Below are 18,290 nucleotides of genomic sequence, written 5' to 3' on the forward strand. Positions count from 1 at the left end.
TCTACTCTGTCTTGGGCTGGGCGTAGGGCAGGGGGAGGAATGACCAAATGGAGGCAAATTTGAGGAAGCTGGTGGTTTATTTAGGGACCTGGGAGATACACATGGTGGGGCTGGAGGAGCCATTTGGTTGGTGAGACCGGCCCTGCCTTTCCCCACACAAGGCTGAGCTCTCCTCACAGGGAGCTCACTGGGCCATGCTGTTGAGCTGATGTCAGACAGAGACGGGTCAGGTCCTGACTGGGCGACTCTGCCGTCACAGAGAGATGGGCAAGGTGGGTAGCCTGGTGCCATCTCGTGACTCCGCAGCATTTGAGGGCCTCGGAGGCTCCAGGAGCCTGGAGCCCCCGAGGCAGTTATGAAGATCATGTCACACACAGTTCTGCCGCCCAGAGTGGGGGCTTGCTGCTGTAGGAGAGTCTCCTGCTGGCTGCCCTGTTGCCATCTTTGGGCTCTGCAGCTGCCTGCCCCTCGTTGTCATAAGGGGTCTCCAGCAGCTTCAGCACACGCTGTACCTGAGGGACATCAAAGATAAGGGGTCTGAGGCCACTCCTCCCTTCTGGGGACACAGCAGGGGGCTGGCAGGCATGCTTGCCTCTGAGAAGTCTCCACCCTCGGCAGCCTCGATGGCGGTCTGTGCAATGTAGTTTCTCAGCACGTACTTGGGGTTGTTGGCACGCATCACACGCTTGTGCTCAGCCTGCCAGGTGGCCATGTCCCCAATACACTCCATGTCCTTGTCCAGCCGAGCTCTGGAATCACATCTGGGCTGGTCTTTCCCAGGTGTGGCACATGCCACCCCCGGGCCATCTGCAGCCACCGAGGCATGGTGCCCTGGCAGCCATGGGCTCACCTGTACTGCTGAAGCCAGCCAGACCAGTGTTCCCTGTTGCGGCTCTGCAGCTCGTCTGGGCTTAGCTGCTCCAGCCGAGCCTGCTGCTCCACACGCTCAAGCTCTCTCGTGATGTTTGCCCGTGTGCCCATGAGTGCAAACAGCTGTGGGTTTGACTGCGCCAGCATAAGCATCATGGAGACCTGCCTGTGGGGTGTGGGCAGTGCAAGGTGTGTCTTGGGGCTGCTAGGAGGACCTGTCCCCAGCCTGGAGCCCTGTTGGTGAGCCCGGGTGTGCACCCACTAATGTTCTACGGAAGACAGGGACGATGTCTCCATGGCTGGGTGTTTTCACCTATGTCCTAACTGGATGCGTTTCCTCCTGGAGCCTCACTGACCCCCAAGGTTTGATGCCTGTGGGGTGCCTGCTGCTATTAGGACTCTTCCCAAAGGCTTCCCTGCTGACTGGTGTTCCCACAACCCCCGCTGCCAAGTGTGACCAGAGGCAGCTGCTGCCACAACCAGCACTTTGCTGTATCATCCCCCACCCTGTGGGCAGCTCTTGCTGTAGAGAGGCAGTGTGGAAAGGGTAGCCTAAGGGTCTTCCCCCGTTAAGCCAGAGACTGTTCTGATTGAAGCCCACCTGCAGCAGAGCCATACCACCCCCACACTTGTGTCAGCATTATTTGTTTACTTGGTGCCAAATGCACTCCAGTGCCAAGATAGGATTGGATTGCCCCTTTTCTCTGGGAGGGAGTGACCACCTGGGTCCTCAGACATAACCCCAAGAACCCAGCTAGCTCTGTCTCCACATTCCCCTCAAACTACATTCTGAAAATTCTCTCCCTTTCTGGAAACAAATTCCAAGGAAGCAAGACCCAGATACCCACCGGGGATCCATCTGGGGTCGGAAGGTAAGTCTCAGCTCCTCCAGGGAGGCACATTGTGCGGTGAGCACAGCCAGGAACTCCTCCAGGCCTGGTGACTCCCGCTCAGCCGGGAAGGAGCTCAGTGAGTAGAAGGTATTGGTGAAGTCAGCACCTAGAGCACAGGCAGCTCAGGGCTGGGGGCTGTTGTGGGCCCCACAGTTCTCTCCACAGCACTGTCCCACTGCCAGACTGACCCATATCCTCTGGGCAACATGTGCTGAGACCTGCTCAGCAGCAGGTGTTAGGCATCTGCCCCCATCAAGTCCCCACTCCTTGGCTTCCACCCATCTGCACGTAGTTCAACCTCCGTTCTCTGTGGACCTGCAAATTCCCTGTGATAAACCCACTGTGGAGGGTACCTACCCCGCTGTCATTGCAGTCACCACTGCCTCCTTGGGGAGCTACAGAGTACTAAGGTGAAGCTGTTGTAACATGCCTGGCCCAGGCCAACACATCACAGATACTGTGAGGTTCTCAACCTGACTTGTTTAAACATAGGCACATGTAGCCATCGACTCCAAGATAGTGTCTAAAAATTAAATGCGAAAAGAAACTAATGAGGGAATCAAAACAGTAAAAAGAAAAAAACCAAACATAAAAGTTCCAATAGGGCAGCGCCTGTGGCTCAGTGAGTAGGGTGCCAGCCCCATATACTGAGGGTGGTGGGTTCAAACCCGGCCAGGCCAAATTGCAACAAAAAATAGCTGGGTGTTGTGGCGGGGGCCTGTAGTCCCAGCTACTCGGGAGGCTGAGGCAAGAGAATCGCCTGAGCCCAAGAGCTGGAGGTTGCTGTGAGCTGTGATGCCACAGCACTCTACCGAGGGTGACAAAATCAGACTGTCTCTAAAAAAAAAAAGTTGGCAATAATGGAGAAAATGAAGGACAAAAAAGGTATGAGACAGAAATAGCAAGATGGCACAAAGTACTTAATCCATTTACTTTTAAAGTAATTACTGGTAACCTCTTCACCAAAGGGCAGATTGGCAAAATGGATAAAATGACACGATTCAACCACATGCTGTTTACAACAGACTTGCATTACATTCAAAGATATAAATAGGTTGAAAGTGAAAAGATGACAAAAATACCTGGCTGGGCTCAGTGGCTTAGGCCTGTAATTACAACACTTTGGGAAGTCAAGGTGGGATGATCGCTTGAGGACAGGAGTTCAAGACCAGCCTGAGCAACACTGCAGATCCCATCTCTACAAAAGATGGGAAGGAAAATCTGCCAAGTGTGGTGGTGTGTGCCTATGGCTGAGGGAGGAGGACTGCTTGAGTCCAGGAAGTGGAGGCTGCAGTGAGCTAGGATGATACCACTGCACTCCAACCAGGTTGACAGAGTGAGACCCTCACTCAAAAAATAATCCAGTGAAACAGTAACCTAAGGAGAGTTGAGGTGGCTGTTCTGTATCAGATAAAGCCAAAGAGTGGCATTATATATGGCTAAACAGTCAGTTCTTAGAACATGGAGAAAGCCAAAAGAAAAAGTCAATTCATGAAGATGTCAACGTTATAAACATGCACCAAAAAGCAGAGCCTCAAACTACAAAAACATGCACAGAATTCAAGGGGGAAACAATGCGCTACTTTTAATAGAGGCTAATAAAGAAACAAACTAACCCTTGAACAGACCAGACCCTCCCTTGAGCAGCTCTGTGAGCCAACCAGCTGGACAGCACCCACTGCCAGACGCACTCAGGACAATCTTCAGGACTGGCTACAGATTGAGCCACAAAACAAGTCTTTAAGACTGATATCTTTTCCAACCACAATGTTGAAAGAAAACTAGAAAATTTACAAATAATGCAAAGATGAAATATACTCTTAACAATGGATCCCAAAAAATCGCAAGTGAATTCAGAAACTACTAGAAATGTATGAAAACAAAACAAAAGAAAAGTATAGTTGTAAATGGCTACATTTAAAAAGGAGATCTCAGGCTGAGCTCGGTAGCTCACACCTGTAGCCCCAGCCCACTAGGAGACTGAACTGGGAGGGTAGCTTGAGCCTATGAGTTTGAGTTGCTATGAGGAAGGCTGACACCATGGCACTCCAGCCTGCATGACAGAGGGAGACTCTGTTTCAAAAAAAAACCCCTCAAATCAAGAACCTAAGGAATGAGGTAAAAGAAATCATCAAAGTAAGACCAAAGCTAGCAGAAGGAAATAATAAAGCTGCGAGGGTGATAGATGAATAAGAGAAAAATCAAGTAAGAGTTGGTTCTTTGAAAAGATCAACAAGCATTTTTAGCTGTAGTGATAAAAGTGAGGACACAACTAAAGTCAGAAATGGAAGTGAGAAAATAATAGAATATGAGAGAATACCACGAAAGGTAAGTAACTGCATGACTCACATGAAGTATCTAACGTCGTTAAGTTCATAGAATCAAAGTGTGGAATGATGGTTATTGGGGCTGTGAGGAGGGGAAAGGGGGATTTATTAACCAACATGCATGAAGTCTCAAGACGAATAAGCTCTAGAGATCAGCTGTACAACACTATATCTACAGTCAACAATAACATGTTTGTTGTACATTTAAAAATTTAAGAGGGTAGGTTCATACTAAGTGTTATTACCACACTAAGATTTTTTTTCCCCCAGAGACAGGGTCTCATTCTATTGCCCAGGTATAATCATAGCTCACTGTAGCTCCTAACTTCTGGGCTCAAGAGATCCTCCCACTTCAGCCTCCCAACTAGCTGGGACTATAGGCACCCACCCCAACGGTTAGCTCATTTTTCTATTTTTGGTGGAGAAGGGCTCTCGCTCTTGTTCAGGCTGGTCTTGAATTCCTGAACTCAAGGGATCCTCCTGCCCTGGCCTCCCAGAGTATGAGGATTACAGGTGTGAGCCACTGCACCTGACCTTTGGAGATAAATACTGAGATGACTGACTTCTTCCTCCTCTGCCTTATTTATTTATTTATTTATAAATAAGTCTTAAGCTGTCCCCCTGGATAGAGTGCTGTGGTGTCATAGCTCACAGCAATCTCCAACTCTCGGGCTCAAGCAAGCCTCTTGCCTCAGTTTTTCTATTTTTAGCATAGACAGGGTCTTGCTTTTGTTCAGGCTGGTCTTGAACTCATGAGCTCAAGCTATCCACCAGCCTCGGCCTCCCAGGGTGTTAGGGTTACAGGCATGAGCCACCACACCCAGCACCTCCTTCTTTTTAGAGATAGGGTCTTGGCTTTGTCAACTAGGCTGGAGTGCAGTGTGGTACCATCATCATAGCTGACTTAAACTCATAGCAACCTCATTCCTGGAATGAAGCAATCCTCCCACTCCAGCCTCCCAAGTAGCTGGGAGTACAGGTGCCCACCACCATGCCTAGCTACTTAAAAAAATTTTTTTGTTGTGATGGGGTCTGGCTATGTTGCCCAGATTGGTCTTGAATTCCTGGCCTCAAGCAGTCCTCCCACCTCAATTTCCTAAGGTGTTAGGATTACAGGTGTAAGCCATGCCACTTGACACTTTTCTTTTTTTAAGAATACCACGAACAATTACATGCCAAAATTTGATAAACTAGATGACATGGACAAATTCCTAGAAACACACAAATTATCAAAAGTATCTCAAGAAGAAACAGAAAATCTAAACAGACCTAAATCTAAATAAAATGAATAAAGACTGATCAGTAATCAAAAACTTCACAAAAATTAGCAGGGCATTGTGGCAGATGCAGATGCAGCTGTAGTCCCAGCTACTTGGGAGGCTAAGGCAGGAGCATCACTTGAGCCCAGGAGTCTCAGGTTGATGTGAGCTAGGTTGACGCCATGGCAGTCTACTCAGGATGACAGAGCGAAACTCTGTTTCAAAAAAAAAAAAAAAAATATATATATATACAAAAAACCCAAATATATATATATATATATATATAAAAACAAAAAAACAGAAAAAACTTCATAAAAAGGCCAGGACCAGATAGCTTCATTGGTGAATTCTACCAAACATTTAAAGAACTACTACCAGTCCTCAAACTTTTTGGAAAAATTAGAAGAGGAGCACTTCCTAACATTCTGTGAGGACTGCATTGCTTTAATTTCAACTCCAAACAGACACTATAAGAAAAGAAAACCACAGGCTAATATCCCTTATGAATATAGATGCAAAAGCCCACAAGACACTAGCAAAACTCAGCATGCTAAGAGGTCTAAAATGACAACCAAGTAGGAATTATCCCCAGGGTACAAGGGGACAGGAATGCAAGGGTAAAGGGGACTTGGAAAAATCCTGGCCACCCTTCCATGGCAAAAACAGAACATTCAACCTGCTAAAAGCTGTGTATAGAAAGCCCACAGCTGACAACATCCTCAGGGATGAAACACTGAGCACTTCTCCTCTGAGATCGGGAACACAACAAGGTGCCCACTCTGGACACTTGTATCCAACACCCAGCCACAAGTTCTGGGCAGAGCAGCAATCCCACTAACTGTACCTAAACGAACTGAAAGCAGATACTCAGATATTTTTACTCATTTTCATAACACTGCACATAATAGTCAAAAGATGGAAACCGTGGAAGTGCACATCAATAGATTATGGATAAGCCATGTGTAGTGGATCCACACAACAGGACACCTGCCTTACAACACGTACACATCGTACGTGGATGAATGTTGAGGACATTACACTAAGTGAAAGAAGCCAGTCACGGAAGGGCAAATACTACAGTGTTTCAGTCACGGGGGCCAGAGGAAGTCCCATTCATAGAACAGAATGGGGATGCCAGGGGCTGGGGAGGATTAGTGTTTCACAGGGACAGAGCTTCAGTCTGGGAAGATGAAAAGCCTTGGAGGTGAACATGGTGATGGCTACACAGCGACATGGGCATGCTGAGGCCACTGAGCTGCACACATTTAACTGAGACAAAGCACCAGGCCCTGCTGCAGCGTGTGCCTTGGTCTCTCACCAGTCAGGTGCATCGTCTCCAGGAGCTGGGCCACCAGCACCACATCTTCCTCCTGCTCCACCCCCACGAGGCCCAGCTTCCGGCGCATCTTTTGCAGGTAGTGCCTCTGGAACTCAGCGTCGTACTCCTCAGCCACAATGGCCTCGCCCAGCTCCAGGGGCAGCTCAGGCTCCAGGGCCTCGGCCAGCTTCTGCAAGTTCCACTTGCATACTGCAGGCTGCTTGCTGTATGCGTAGCGCCCAGCAGTGTCGGAGGCATTGCACACGTGGTCGGGGTCATACCTGCCACATGGGTGACAAAGCTTCGGCTCTATCCCCTGAGGGGACATGCTGAAGGGACAATGCAGTCCCTTGGGAGTGAATGCTAAAGGCAGTGCCCATGGGCCCACCCTCTTCTGGCCTGTCCAGGGGGGACCCTGGGGTTGCTCTCAACTCTCTTTCCTATAGTCAACTACCAGCGCTGCCTGAGCACAGGGGAAGTCACTCTGCTGCTCTGGCTTCTGGCTTATTGTCGGCTCCAGATCGCATCTTTTCAATTCTTTTTTTGTTTTTTGATACAGTCTCACTCTATTGCCCCCAGGACAGAGTACAGTGGCTTTGTCACATGGATCACAGCAACCTCAAACTGCTAGGCTCAAGGGATCCGCCTGCCTTAGCCTCTGGAATAGCTGGGACTACAGGCCCCTGCCACGATACCTGGCTAGTTTTTCTGTTTTTAGTAGAGACAAGGTCTCCCTCTTGTCCAGGCTGATCTCAAATTCTTGAGCTCAGGAATCGATCCTTCAGCCTCAGCCTCCTGGAGTGCTCAGATTACAGGCATGAGCCACTGCGCGTGGCCTCAATTTTTTTTTTTTTTTTGCTATTTTTGGCTGGGGCTGGGTTTGAACCCACCACCTCTGGCATATGGGGCCAGCGCCCTACTCCTTTGGGCCACAGGTGCCGCCCTCAATCTATTTTCTTTTCATTTCTCTTAAAATTATTTTTAGCACTCAGTTAAGTTCAGCAGTGGGGAGCTGTGTGTGTCAACTTCACTGACAATAATGTCAGCAAGTCTCAGGCGTCTACCGCCCGGAAGCCTTTCATTCCATTTTCAACCCAGCATCAGAGGGGCCCTTTTAAAAAAGCTGAAGACAGAGCACACTTCCGTGCTCAAAATCTTTCAGGGGATTTCTACTTATAGGAATGTCTGATCAGGCATTGCCGACAACTAAACATGGAACAAAATGTCACGGGAGCAGCCATACTCATATTCCTCCTATCACCTACCAAGGCCCAGTTCCCAGGCAGGCCCAGGCCACTCACCTGTCCAGGAAGCCGAAGGGCCCATAGTCGAGAGTGAGCCCCACGATGCTCATGTTGTCAGTGTTGAGCACGCCATGGCAGAAGCCGACACACTGCCACTCGGCCACCATGCGAGCCGTGCGCCGTGTCACCTGGGGCAGGGCCGGTGTCAGTCACTCCCACCCTGGTTTCTTAGAGAGGTTTTCACTCTCCAGGGACTTTAGGGTGGGGCTGGGCCCTGTCCTGGAATGTGTGGATTCTCACTCCACTTATACCAGCTACTTTTTCTTTCTTTTTTTTTTTTGAGATAGAGTCTCACTTTGTTGCCTTCGGTAGAGTGCCATGGTGTTATAGCTCACAGCAACCTCAAACTCCTGGGCTCAAGTGATTCTCCTACCTCAGCCTCTTGAGTAGCTGGGACTACAGGCACCCACCACAACGCCCAGCTATTTTTGGAGATGAGGTCTTGCTCTTACTCAGGCTGGTTTCGAACCTGTGAACTCAGGTGATCCACCTATCTCAGCCTCCCGGAGAGCTAGGATTACAGGCGTGAGCCACCGTGCCTGGCACCAGCTATTTTTTCATTTGCTCTCAAACTTGGCTTTTACCCAAACCAGAAGAATCACAATCTGAAGACTCAAGCCCAGTAGGAAGATCCCATAGAAACAAGATAATTACCAAGATAAGTTTGCTGGGCAAAATTTGCTCTTGGTTCAGGCCACTGTGCCTGGGAGGCTGTTCTCCCATCTTCCTCTGGTGGTGCTTGACCAGGGTCTGGCCACCAGCCCTGCTCACTTGACCCCAACCAGACAGCAGCTCCTACACAGCGCAGCACCAGCAGGACTTTGTGAACAGGAGTCCAAGATGCCAGGCTGCACCAAAGGCCTGTGCCCAGTGCCCACCCAGAAACCACATCCCTTGCTAGGCACGGACCCTCCATAGACCTTCCTCCTGGAAGGCCATGGATGCTCTCAGGAATCAGTACTGTCATCTCACTTCACTGACAGAAATACCAAGGCTTGGGGGCAGTGACCAGCCTGGACCATCCCTCATGTCTGCACCAGAGCAGGAGGCTGAGCCCTATCAGCCCTCCTGGTGCCCACACAGAGCACGAAGCCCCACAGACATCTGCTTGGTACCCACTGCTACGCCAAGCCAGTTGGTGAAATGGCCTTGTGAGCTGCTCCATGGGTGGCCTCAGCCTCCCCTCCATCCCCACCAGGGCTGTGGGCCCCAGCAGTCCAGGCGAGGCCCAAGGTCCCACTGCACACTGGACATCCTGTGACTAAGTGGAAGCCAGGTTCAAGTTGTGCGTGGACATGTGCTGTCTGTGGATGGGGGCCACATCTGACAGCTCTGGGGGGCCCAGACCTTAGCTGGGCAGTCAGCATCTCCCCCAAATCAGAACACCAGGATGGCTGCTCCAGGGTGCGCAGTTAGGTCACTGTGAGCCCTGACCTTGGTGTGCCCAGCACCCTACAGGGCATCCTCCCAAGCCAAGTCCTTCCCTCCAGTGCTTTCTCATGAGCTGAGGGCCACTGAGCCCTTGCAGGTGCACTGGGCCCATTGATGCCACTGAATTAGGGACTCTGTGCACAGTGTCTGTGAGAAGCCCACTCACAAGTCTGAGGGAGGGGATGGGGCTTGGGGCTGGGGCGTGGCTCAGAGAAGGGCAGGGATGCAAAGCCTTTGTCCACCACCCAAAATAACTGTGTCTCTAGCAGCAGGAAGGGCATCGGCACCTGCGTACCTCCCGGAAGAAGGCTGCGTTCCTTTGCACACTGTCACTGGCGTGGGCAGCTTGGATGTCAGGGTAGAAAGAGCTGACTGCATAGTCCAGCATCTGCACCCGGATGTCATTCCTCCCCACGCTGGGGCCGGTGCGCCCTGTGTGCTCGTCTGTGGGCTTAAAAATCTCAAAGGACCCAAACCTGAAGGGAAGACTTGAGTTTTCAACAGGTCAAACACATCCCCAGCCCCTTGTGGGAATAACAGAGAAAGTTCTGGCTACTGATCTTGTGGCCTATAGCTTTCCATCGGGGGGGAGAGAACCTTGATCAAAACAGAAGCAGCAGCAGTCAGACTGTGCCTTGGTTTTATGTGACACACACACAGACATATCTCACTGTTTGTCAACCAACAGCCACTGATGGAACCCTGGTCCCAGCAATCTGGGGCACATGTGGGGAGGCCGTCTCCACCCACGTCCTGACTCAGCAAAGAGGGTTGTGTGCCCTTTCATGCCAAGGGATGCAGCCTGTGGCCAGGGCCAACTGCAAGGGACACCATGTTGGGAGTGGTCAGTGGCACTCTCAACCAGGGGACTTTAGCCAGTGCCTGGGCATTTTTCATTGTCACAACTGTGGTTACTACTGGCAACTAGCGGGCAGGGGCTGGGAATGCTCTCCCTACCCTCAACACAAAATGTCCACAGTGCTGCTGAGGAGTAGGGTCTTCTTGGGTAAGGCAGACCCCTGCCCTGGCTCCCTCTCCTCCCCCAAGAAGACGGGAAAAACCAGAAACCAACAGTCAGCCTCATGCATGGGTGGCTGGTGGCGCTGGCCGATCGGAGATCTACGAGGACATCTGGGCAACTGGGTTAGATAATTAGGACTGAAAAGGCATCAAGGTGACATCAAAGACCAACAGGAGGCCAAACCAGATGGCCGCATGTTGGAGCACGCCACTCGTGTAAGGCCTGCCTGTCTACAGTGGTGCTGAATGAGGCCATTTCCTTGGTCAGGTGTGAACAGGTCCTTGTAAACTCCCAGACAGTGGAACCATGCACATGCCTTCCCAGGCCCTCATGCTCAGCCCCTCTGGTCCCCTAGGTCTCTGCGTCTCCTGCCCCTCTGGCGGAGGCAAGGTCCTGGACAGGAGTTGTGGGAGGGCTTAACACAACTGTCCATATACAGGGCAGGGTCCTGACCCAGAAAATGCCACGTGTCTTTTGCACTGTAAATCCCTCCCAGTGGGCAGGAAGTGTCTACTTCATGGATGGTCTAGTCCTGAGACTGCTCTAGGGGCAGGCCAGGGCTGTCACCTTCGTTTATTGCTTCTACTTGACATTCTGGCTGTGTGCTGCAAATCTCCTACAACTCTGTAAACAAGTGCACATAGCCCTGAAGGACCCCGGTATTACCTTAAGAAAGTAGAAGCTATACGCAACACAACTGTGCATTTTTCATATTTGGGATTACCATCATAGAACACATCGCGCACCACTGTGGACTCAGATGTGACGCAGGCCCCCGCCCGCGTGGTGGGGATGCCCAGGTGGAACATGGCCTCGCTGCATAGGAACTCTCGGATGCTGGACCGCAGGACCTTGCGGCCGTCCGCCTGCCTGAAATCAAACACCAGAGCTCACTGTGCAGTTTGGGGAAGTTTTGCTCCACATTGAGATTCAGGGCTGCATATGAAAATGGTGAGGAAAAAGCACCTACGCAGCTTCTTTAGAAAACACTAACATTGGCTTGGCACCCGTAGCACAGTGGTTCCAGCGCCAGCCACATTCACCGAAGGTGGCGGGCTTGAACCCGGCCCGGGCCAGCTAAACAAACACAACAAAAAATAGCCAGATGTTGTGGCGGGCGCCTGTAGTCTCAGCTCCTTGGGCGGCTGAGGCAAGAGAATCATTTACGCCCAAGAGTTTGAGGTTGCTGTGAGCTGTGATGCCATGGCATTCCACCCAGGGTGACAGCTTGAGACTCTGTCTCAATAAAAAAAAAAAAAAAAAAGAAAGAACACTAACATCACTGCAAACACAAACCAGCTGTAAGCCCCCAGTGTCGCCCAGGCCTGGAAGCCACACTAACGAGTGCCAGTTGGCAGTGCTTAGGGACCAAGTTACCGCTGAGAGAAGCAAGGCTGCCCCAGGGGGCATGAGGCCGCCTAAGACCCAGCTGGCTCCAAGAACATCCTCAGACCCAAGTTCTGTTTTTATGAATTTACTATACTATTTTACAAAATTATGACAATACACATGTACACCAGCATCATTTGTAGTTGAGAAAATACTGGGAACAATCCCTGAGAAGCAGACATGAAAGCAAGTGCTCTTCAGAGCAAGGGCACTGCAGAGGTCCCAAGTGCTGAGTGAGCGCAAGAGCAGCAGGTGCAGGACACACAGGATCCTAGTGTCTGCGAGGAACAGGTGCCAGGCACCCCGCAGCAGAGAGGTTTGGGAAGGCTGCACCACAGACTCCGCTTCCATGAAGAGCAGGCCAGGGCAGGGGAATTACACTTTACTTGGATAGTCATGCAGGGCTTGAACTTTTTTTTTTTGGAGATAGAATCTCATTATGTTTCCCTCGGTAGAGTGCCGTGGCATCCAGCTCACAGCAACCTCAAACCCTTGGGCTTAAGCGATTCTCTTGCCTTAGCCTCCTAAGTAACTGGGGACTATAGGCGCCTGGCTATTTTTTTGGTTATAGTTGTCATTGCTGTTTGGCAGGCCTGGGCTGGGTTCGACCCTGTCAACTCTGGTGTATGTGGCTGGTGCCCTAGCCGCTGAGCTATAGGCTTGAACTTTTTGTTCATACTGATCTTCTGTTATTTTTTTCAGAAGCAGGTGTTCCCAGCTACCACTTAGCTGCCATCGCTCACTGATACCAGTGCCAGCCCACCCTGCTAGCTCCCACAGGAGCAGGGAGTAAGGACATTTCTCAACCAGTCTTCATGACACAGATGGTACAAACCACCCATGGTTAAGGCACTTGAGAAGCAACTGGTACCAAAAGCCACTGAAAGAGTGCGCGTGCACACACACAGACAGCCCAGGGGTGAGGAAACCATTGCTGCAGGCCTGGTCCTGTGGCACTTCGTGAAATTAGGCACTGTCAGAGAAGTCTGCTGTGTGCAGACTTAAAAACAGATGGGTATAGCTGCTCATGGCTTTGCAGGAGGCAAAGGCAGCCTCTCTGGTTGGCCTTTCTGAAGACACCAACCTATGCACTGGTCATCCCAAACGGGACAGAAATTGGGGATTAGCTGTTTTCCCATTTCATTTGTATGTGAATTTTTATTTATTTTTTAGAGACAGAGTCTCACTTTGTCACCCTCAGTAGAGCGCTGTGGCATCGTAGCTCACAGCGAGCTCCAGCTCTTGAGCTTAGGCGATTCTCTTGCCTCAGCCTCCAGAGTAGCTGAGACTACAGGTGCCCACCACAATGCCCGGCTATTTTTTTTGTTGTTGCAGTTTGGCTGGGGCCGGGGTCGAGGTCGAACCCGCCACCCTCAGTATATGGGGCCGGCGCCCTACTCACTGAGCCACAGGCGCTGCCCTGTATGTGAATTTTTAATATAACCATGGGAATGCAGAGAAGGAATGGACGTCAAAATGTTTCAGTGGACAACTTTTGGCAGTTCATCTTTAGAATGATATCAACAAACGTGTAAATTTTTTCTGGACAACGCCAACATTTGGATTTATTTTTATTAAATCATAGCTGTGTACATTAATGGGATCATGGGGCACCATACACTGGTTTTATAGACCTGGATTTTATTTTTAAAAGATTATTTTGGGCCATGAAGGCTACGTTGAACAGTTTGATGAGATTATTTCAGATTATATATGAAACCAGCACATTGTACCCCTTGATTGCACTAATGTACATAGGTATGATTTAACAATAAAAAAAAAAAAAGATTATTTTGGCCAGGTGCGGTGGCTCACGCCTGTAATCCCAGCACTCTTGGGGGGTGAGGCAGGTAGATCATTTGAGCTTAGGAGTTTGAGACCAGCCTGAGCAAAAGCGAGACTCTGTCTCTGCTAAAAATAGAAAAAAACAAGCTGAATGTTGTATCGAGTTCCTGTAGTTCCAGCTGAGGAGGCTGTGGGAGGAAGATGGCTTAAGCCCAGGAGTCTGAGGTTTCTGTGAGCTAGGCTGATGCCACGGTACTTAACCCAAGGGGATGGAATGAGGTTCTGTCTCAGAAAAAAAAAAAAAGAACAAGAAAAAGAATGTTTGGCACTCATAGCTCAGTGGCTAGGATGCCAGCCACATATACCAGGCTGGAGGGTTTGAACCCGGGCCAGGCCTACTAAAAACAACTACAACCAAAAAAAAAAAAAAAAAAAAAAAGGCTGGGCGTCGTGGTGGGCGCCTGTAGTCCCAGCTACTTGGGAGGCTGAGGCAAGAGAATCACTTAAGCCCAAGAGTTTGAGGTTGCTGTGAGCTGTGATGCTACAGCACTCTACCAAGGGCGACATAGTTGAGACTTTGTCTCAAAAAAAAAAAAATAAATAAAAAAGCATATTTCTTATTGACAGGGGAAAAAAAAGCAGAATATAAAAAAGGAAGGTGATGGTGGCGGTTAGCCTGAGTGGGCTACATCCTCAGCACCCCCTTGTCAGATGTCAGGTCTGGACATGCCACCCTCCAAGGCCCCTGTCCAGTATCCCAATGAGTCTGGAGCTGCATGCTGTAGCCAGGTGTAAGCTGGGGTGCAGGAGTATCCCTCATCCTCATGGGCAAGAAGGCAGCTGCAACAATTGAGAAACCTCTCTCTCCAAAGAGCAAAAAAGCAAGTGGGAAGACAACACACACAGGAGGAGACCTAGGCAGGGTGACCTGCTGCCCAGGGGCTCCACCTGGGGGTGCTGGGCTGGGACACACCTGTAACTGCCACTCCCTCACCTGACCGTGCAAGCGAGGACTTACTCCTGGGCTATTTTATTCCATTGGTGTCTACATGTCTTTTTGTCAGTACTACATTGTTTTGATTACTGTAGCTTTGTTGTAACTTTTGAAAGTGGGAAGTGTGAATTCTCCAGTTTTGTTCTTCTTCAAGACTATTTTGGCTATTCAGGGTCCCTTAAGATTCCATGTGAACATCAGGATGGGTTTTTCTATTTTTGCAAAAAACATCACTGGGATTTTATGGGGATTACACTGAATCTGTAGCTTGCTTTGGGTAGTATAGACATTTTAACATCAATCCTTCCAGCTGATGCAGTGGAAGAACACATGCCGTAATCTCAGTGACCTGAGAGGCTGAGGAGGGAGGACCACTTGAGCCCAGTATTATGATACTGTACTGCAGACTGGGCAACAGAGACTCTGTCTCCCCCCAAAATTGTCTTCTAATCCATAAATGTGGAATGTGTTTGCACTTATTTATGTCTCTTTAATTTCTTTCAGCAATGTTTTGTAGTTCTCAGTGTGTAAGTCTTTTACTTCTCACAGCCACTACAGACATAATCTTGCATAACTGTTGAGGCCAGGGGACACTGGGACATGTAGGAGAGGGTTATAGGAAGGGACTTAGTAAGGATCAAAGGACACTATTGATTTTTTCTTTTTCTTGTTTTGGGAGAAACACAGTTACCCAACCCTGGCTGGAATGCACTGGCATCATCATAGCTCCCTGCACCCTCCAACTCCTGGGTTCAAGTTATCCTTTCAGCTTAGTCTCCTGAGTAGCTGGGACTACAGGTGTGTGCCACCATGCCCAGCTAATTGAAAAATAAATGTTTTTAGTAGAGATGGGGTCTCAATGTGTTGCCTAGTCTGGCCTCAAACTATCATATATCTAGGCCTCCCAAAGTGCTGGAATTACTAGTGTGAGCCATGGTGCCTGGACCCCTGCCCCCCCTTTTTAAAGGAAAATATAAGCATGGGAGTGGACTGGTGTGTTCCAACCTAATGGGCACAATGTAAGGATATATGACATCTCCTAGGTGTGGGACACAACTACTACAGGGACCTTACCTAACAAATGGAAAGATTGTAACATAGTCGTATATACCCTCATATTTGTCTGAGGGCAGCGCCTGTGGCTCAACGGAGTAGGGCACCTGCTCCATATGCCAGAGGTGGTGGGCTCAAACCCAGCCCCGGCCAAAAAAAACAACAAAAACTGCAAAACAACAAAACAAAACAAACAAACAAAAAAAAAAAAACACTGAATAAATCATATTTGTCTGAAATGAAAAGAAAATTATTGAGAAGAAAAAAAATACAGGAAAAAATATTCTCGCAGCCCGCAGGTCTGGAGGCACTGACTCAAAATTCAAGTCTTCAAATATAAAAAAGTATCTTCCAACAACAGATTACTCTTACAAAAAGGTTTGTCTTTATAACTTAAATTATCATCAAAATGAAACATGAAAAGCATTAAAATGATAGAAGCTCACGGAATAAGCAGGCCAAGACTGAGAAGTATTTACGCGTCATCCCAAGGCTCAGAGGCTCTTGTCTGGCCCCTGGTGCAGATAACTCTACGTGGGTTACTGGGGTGGGGGGCAGGCAGCACTCAGTAAACTTTTCAGACACAGTTGAAATGTTTGGAGACTTGGGGATGAGGAAGAACCAGTTATTCTCACCATCTTGCTTGGGCGATGTAGGTTGGCAGAGGGGATATTGAACGGAGAGGGATGAGAGCCCACCAGAGGAGAAATGGATTTAGAAAGTAAAATGCCAACTTACATGTACTTTTACGTCATTCATTTGAAGAACATGAATTAGTATATGAACTATCTAGTGGAAAAGAGCAAAATAGAACTAAGTGCTGTGTGTATACAGAAGGCAGGACAGCATGTTGGATGAGCTACCCCCTGGGCCTGGCTGTCCAGGGCTGGACCTAGGCCCTGATATGGACCACCTGAGTGCCCCTGCCTGAACCCAGGAATCTAAACATTGCCCACCTGACTTCCAGGGCCAGACCCTAAGAGTATGCATGGGGTGGGAGTCTGAAGACCCACTGCCTCCATCACCTGAACAGGCCTCTGTGAAGGACATACCGGCAAGGCCTGCAGAGGGGCCCGGACTGACAAGCTAGTACTCAGAGGCTCTGGCTGCCTGTGGCGTGGCCTGGAAAACAGGCCACCATCGCCCCTTTCAACATTGGTCCATCCCTAGGCCAGCAGACCCAGCAAACATCGGTAAACACAACTGTCTATTACTCCTCCAAGTGACTTGAGAATCCTTGGCGTGTTTATGAGCACGGAGCATGGGCAGCTGTCAGTCCCGTGCTCGCAGAGGTGGAATGAGACGCTCCACCTCTGGGAGAGGCAGCAGGACCGTCCCCCTCGCCCGCAGTGGGCCGGCCAGCCCAGGCCTCCATCCTCTCGCCCTGCCCCCGCCGGCCCCAACCTCCAAGTTAGGGAAGAGCCCAAGCACGCCCCCTCGCAGCCCACCCAAGGAAGGGTCATCTGTGGAAGGGCCCACCTGGAGAAGGGCGTGGGGCCCGCGCCCTTGAGCTGCAGCTCCCAGCGCTCGCCGGCAGCCGTGCACACCTCGCCCAGGTACATGGCAGCGCCGTCGCCCAGCTGCCCGGCGAACTGGCCGAACTGGTGTCCGCAGTAGCAGTGTGCGGCCGGCTCGGCGCCCGGCAGCAGCGCGTTGCCGCTGAAAAAGAGCGCGGCCTCGGCCTCCGCCTCGCGGGCGGCGACGGCCGGCGGTGCACCCAGGCCCAGCAGCGCCAGCGCTGGCTCCGACAGCGCCACGAGGCGCGGCTCCCGCAGCGGGGCGGGCCGCACGCGGCTGAAGCAGGCCCCCGGCACGGGCCGCGGGGCGGACGCGGCGTCCTCAGGGCCCGGCGGCGGCGCCTCTACCGGCAGCGCGCGCAGGGCGCGGTTGTCGAAGCGCAGACCCGCCAGCCAGCGCGGAGCGGCCTCCATGGCGTCACCGCGGGCCGCGGCCGAGGTCGAGCAGGGCGCGCACGACGGACGGCGGAGGCCTAGAGGCAGCGACGAGGCGCGAGCGGCGGCGAGCGAAGCCCGGAGCGGAGCCCCATGCGCGGCCATTCGCGGTGCCACTCGTTCCGGAAGCTCCGCCCCGCCCCATCTCCTGGGGGCAATCGTCCCTGCTGCGCCTGCGTGAGCCGCGCCCCCCCCAAGTTCTTGCTTCGATTGGCTGCCGCGCCCGTCCGTCAGCCCGGTATCCAGCCCGCCCGGAGGCTCGCGCGGTGAGCGGTGGCGCCTGCGTGAGTGAGTCCTGCTCAGGGAACGTCCTCCGCGCACAAGTCCGCGGGACAGCAGAGAGAGCTGGAGGGGAGCGGGAGGGGGGGGCTGGGGTGACCGCTAGAGGGACACCTCAGAATGACTTCGTAACGGGCCCTGGAGGTCTGACCCAGGCGACACGTGACGGTCCGGATTGCTCTAAGTAGGAAGTCCCCAAAAGGCCACCTCTCCTAACTCCGGGTGAAGCCAAGGCCAGCCCTATCCCCTGCTGCGTTGAGGGTCCGCCGCGGATTTCTTGGCCGGCCATCCACCGGGAAAGGAGAGACAGAGGCCAGCTTTTGTGCAGGCCACTGTTGACCCACACTTGACAGCTTTCCTGGGACCAGTGGTTACCGAGGAGGAGCTGGCCACCTGGGGACTATGTATGGGGACC

General features: G+C 51.1%; 1 protein-coding gene across 1 annotated transcript; it reads right to left on the reverse strand.

Annotated features, from left to right (window-relative positions):
- Window positions 1-64: 64 nt before the first annotated feature.
- SELENOO (selenoprotein O) lies at window positions 65-17,738 on the reverse strand. The gene is made up of 9 exons (XM_053584759.1): window positions 17,124-17,738; window positions 11,090-11,293; window positions 9,698-9,878; window positions 7,969-8,099; window positions 6,668-6,948; window positions 1,719-1,869; window positions 851-1,036; window positions 593-749; window positions 65-512 (listed from the first exon to the last, which is right to left on the reverse strand). The coding sequence occupies exons 1-9, from the start codon at window positions 17,699-17,701 to the stop codon at window positions 354-356; spliced, it is 2,028 nt and encodes a 675-aa protein (XP_053440734.1). The 5' UTR covers window positions 17,702-17,738; the 3' UTR covers window positions 65-353.
- Between the last annotated feature and the right edge of the window lie 552 nt (window positions 17,739-18,290).

This window comes from Nycticebus coucang, chromosome 3 (assembly GCF_027406575.1).
Source record: "Nycticebus coucang isolate mNycCou1 chromosome 3, mNycCou1.pri, whole genome shotgun sequence".
NCBI lineage: Eukaryota > Metazoa > Chordata > Mammalia > Primates > Lorisidae > Nycticebus > Nycticebus coucang.